This window comes from Bidens hawaiensis, unplaced genomic scaffold, assembly GCF_021521415.1.
Source record: "Bidens hawaiensis isolate Kalapana, Puna unplaced genomic scaffold, B.hawaiensis_p1.1 tig00056805_1, whole genome shotgun sequence".
NCBI lineage: Eukaryota > Viridiplantae > Streptophyta > Magnoliopsida > Asterales > Asteraceae > Bidens > Bidens hawaiensis.
The window spans coordinates 72,501-76,242 of record NW_027506370.1 but is presented as its reverse complement, the minus strand read 5'-3'; the positions used below and the strand labels follow the sequence as shown (position 1 = coordinate 76,242).

At 34.4% G+C, this 3,742-nt stretch overlaps 1 protein-coding gene across 1 annotated transcript in view; it reads left to right on the top strand.

Annotated features, from left to right (window-relative positions):
* Positions 1-331: 331 nt before the first annotated feature.
* Positions 332-3,742, top strand: part of LOC143617658 (ubiquitin carboxyl-terminal hydrolase 18-like) — a 4,095-nt gene continuing 684 nt past the window's right edge. Inside the window, exons 1-10 of the mRNA XM_077090145.1 lie at positions 332-602; positions 1,427-1,526; positions 1,614-1,702; positions 1,785-1,870; positions 1,951-2,113; positions 2,200-2,323; positions 2,396-2,553; positions 3,110-3,194; positions 3,296-3,508; positions 3,618-3,679. Of these exons, the coding sequence (XP_076946260.1) occupies positions 349-602; positions 1,427-1,526; positions 1,614-1,702; positions 1,785-1,870; positions 1,951-2,113; positions 2,200-2,323; positions 2,396-2,553; positions 3,110-3,194; positions 3,296-3,508; positions 3,618-3,679 (1,334 nt within the window). The 5' untranslated portion in view covers positions 332-348. The remainder of the gene's footprint in view (positions 603-1,426; positions 1,527-1,613; positions 1,703-1,784; positions 1,871-1,950; positions 2,114-2,199; positions 2,324-2,395; positions 2,554-3,109; positions 3,195-3,295; positions 3,509-3,617; positions 3,680-3,742) is intronic.

Genomic DNA, 3,742 nt, shown 5'->3' with positions numbered 1-3,742 from the left:
TACTTCCATCCATCAAAACACCAAAATCTTCCCTGCCGAAAAAATATCTTTCCTTCAACAAATCAGTTAGGAAATTCACAAATTTTTCAATCTTAACAATAATTATAGCGTTAAAAGATCACACCTCTAACATGATCGATTCCATACTTAAAACAGTTAAAACTCTTTACAATAAAAGGAAATTACACATGATGAAATAAAGGAAAGATAGAAGTTAGATGTGGTAGCTTCTACACTGCCCTTTATTCTTAACCTTTTGGGTTTTGCTGGGAATTAGAATTATTATTATATATTGATTGATGAAATTATCATCTACTAGTAATCTAATCAATAGAGTGATCATCGTCGATGCGTGAACCCAATTTTACCGTAGATCTCAATTGGTATATCCGATTCGGCATCACATCACTCGCTATAATTATTGGATTCATTTACCTACTGCTCAAGAACTATTTTTTCCACTCCCCCCTAAATTCCACTACTTCATCGTCCGACGACGTCGTTTCGATGCCGGGTATTGCTGCGAGTAGTAATGATTCGTGCGTTGTTTGTCATCGCTTGACCACCAAGATTTGTTCCAGATGTAAACTGGTTCGATACTGGTACCTACCTGCCTGCCTGCCTGCACAATTATTATTATTATTATATGATCAAATATTCATTAATGCAGGTTGTTCTAATTTGGGGGATTTGGGTTTTCTTCAATTCACTGGGGCAATAGGGGTTACCCAAGCCCAGAAATTTAACCTTTCGGTTTATTCTGTTACTTTACTGGGTTCGATTTATTCGGTTAGTTAGTTTATTGGTTTCTGGTTAATGGGTTCGGTTCATTCAGTTAGTTTGTCGGTTTTCTCTTTGGTTTGGTTAATAACAAAAACCAAACTTGGTCAAAAGTTTTTGCTTAGAATTACATGAAAATGGGATATAAGGTATAAATACATGAAATGGAGGTATAAAAGCTAGCAGTGTATGACATTCAATGATTCGGATCGTTCGGTTAGGTACTGAGGGTAAAAAAGAAAACCGATAAAGGGATTTTCGGTTAACGGTTTGGTTATGCCCCCCCCCCCCCCCACCCGCGGGCACATATTGGTGTTTATTGTTTAGTCTACTTAGCTGATCATATATGTTTTTTTTCCAGGATTCAAATTAATACCCTAATTTTTCATTGACAAGGTTTTCTGTGAAAATTAATTCTTTATGTATCTGGTTATATTTGAAAAAATGTATATATATATTTCATGTTGTTACAATTGCACTGCACTGGTTGTTGGTAATGTTTTTAAATCATTCATGAGATTTGATAACATGAGGTTGGGATCAAAATCACTTTTTGGGTAGAGAATTTAAATCTACGGAACTGATCACGTTTACACGAGCAGCATTTTTTTATGTAAGTTTAATTTTCTTGTATTCTATCTTTCAGCTCGGAATCATGTCAACGATCTCACTGGAAAAACGGGCACAAGAAAAAATGTGACGAGTTTCGCATGTCTGGCACTGGGAATTCTACCCAGATAAAAAAGGTCCAAATTTGGCGTCTTCGGTCTCGGGTCAAAATTGATTTCAATATTTGGTCCTTAACATTCGGTTGCATGCTTTTTCTATTTTAGATTCTCTTTCCCTATGACAAATTTGTGGAGCTTTTTAATTGGAATAGTAAAGGCTTCCCTCCTTGTGGGCTTATGAATTGTGGAAACAGGTTTATGTTTATAGCTACTATATTTTCTTCTAGAATGCTCTCTGATTTTTCTGAAGTTTTAATGAGTTTTATGTTTTAATAGCTGCTTTGCGAATGTGGTTCTACAATGTTTAGCATACACTCGACCACTTGCTGCTTATTTGCTTGAGAAAGGCCATCGGCGCGAATGTAATTACTAAATATTAATTCTCTTGTGTGTGTTACTGTGTTTTGACTCTTATTTATTAATGTTTTTTTTTTTGTTTTAGGTCGGCGGAATGATTGGTGTATTTTGTGTGAGCTTCAAGGTCATATGGAGCGAGTCAGCCAAAGTAACCATGCGTTTTCACCGGTTAATATTTTGTCACGGTTGCCTAATATTGGAGGGAATCTTGGCCATGGAAAGCAAGAGGATGCACATGAGTTCATGAGGTATTGTTTACTGACTAATTGATTATGCATATATTACATCTTTTAGAAAACTTAAATCTTGTTTATGCAACTTTTGCATGTTATAGGTTTGTTATTGACACTATGCAATTAGTTTGTCTTGATGAATATGGTGGAGAAAGACATGTGCATCCTAGCTCTCAGGAGACGACTCTTATTCAACACATATTTGGCGGTCGCCTTCAATCTCAGGTGTCTTTATATTCTTAATAATATTTTTGTAAGGAATTTATCTAATGCTAAGTTTGTTCATAATATTTTTAGGTGGTGTGTACAAATTGCAATAATGTATCGAATCAGTTTGAAAATATGATGGATTTGACTGTTGAAATTCAAGGGGATGCTGCATCTTTAGAAGAATGTTTAGACCAGTTTACAGCCAAAGAGTGGCTTGATGGAGATAATAAGTACAAATGTGACGGGTAATCTTTATTTTTATTGTTTTCCTTTTGAGTAAATTAAACTTTTCATCTTTTAAGTTTATACCATTTTTCAGAAGTCGTCCTTAAACTAAAGAAGTAACAAGAAACATTCTTTATGTTTTATAAAGTTTGCACGCTTCGTTCTTTCCACTAACGCGCGCTAATTTCTTTCTGTTGTCCAGTCATGTACCTTGCACATGGAGTATTTTCGTCATTATATCTTTCTAGGGACTATTTGTGTAATTATTTTATAAATTAATGGACCCAAAGCTATAAGATAATTACACAAATAGTCCCTAGAAAGATGAAATGACGAAAATACCTTCATGTGCAAGGCACATGACTGAAATTAACTAAATAAATTAATGCCCGTTGGTGGAATGGACGTAATATGCAAACTATTTAAAACATAAAGGTTGTTTCTTGTTATTTCCTTAGTTTAAGGATGATTTACGAAAAATGGTATAAACTTAAAAAGGACGAAAAATGTAGTTTATTCTTTTTCTTTTTTGTAGCTAAGCTAGTAAGTCGGCGTATGATGTTATTTTTATTGCAGATGTAATGATTATGTTTTAGCATGGAAGCGACTAAACATTCATATGGCTCCTAATATTCTTACCATTGCATTAAAGAGGTTTCAGGTTCGTGCAATTATGATCATCTTTCTGCATTACATCATGTTGGCTCATGAAATGAATCAATGATATTTGATCATTATTATCTTTTTTGTACCCTTTTGCAGAGTGGGAGATTTGGGAAACTTAATAAGAGGGTGACGTTTCCAGAAACTTTAGATCTTAGTCCTTACATGAGTGAATCTGCTGATGGAAACGATAAGTACAAACTATATGCGGTTGTTGTTCATTTGGATATGCTGAATGCATCATATTTTGGCCATTACATTTGCTATACAAAGGATTTTTCTGGAAATTGGTACAGAATTGATGACTGCAAGGTGCTATCTTTTTCTATGCTTGAGTGTCTTTTAATAATTTAGTGTTTTAAATATCTTGAATACTGCATACAAGTTTCCATGAATTCTGTTGACTTTACATTTGTTACAGGTTGATGCAGTTGAACTGGATGAAGTGCTCTCACAGGAAGCTTATATGCTTCTGTATAGCAGGTACATGTTGATATGCATATGTATGTGTATGTATATGCGATTGTGTTTCACACTTGTTTTGTC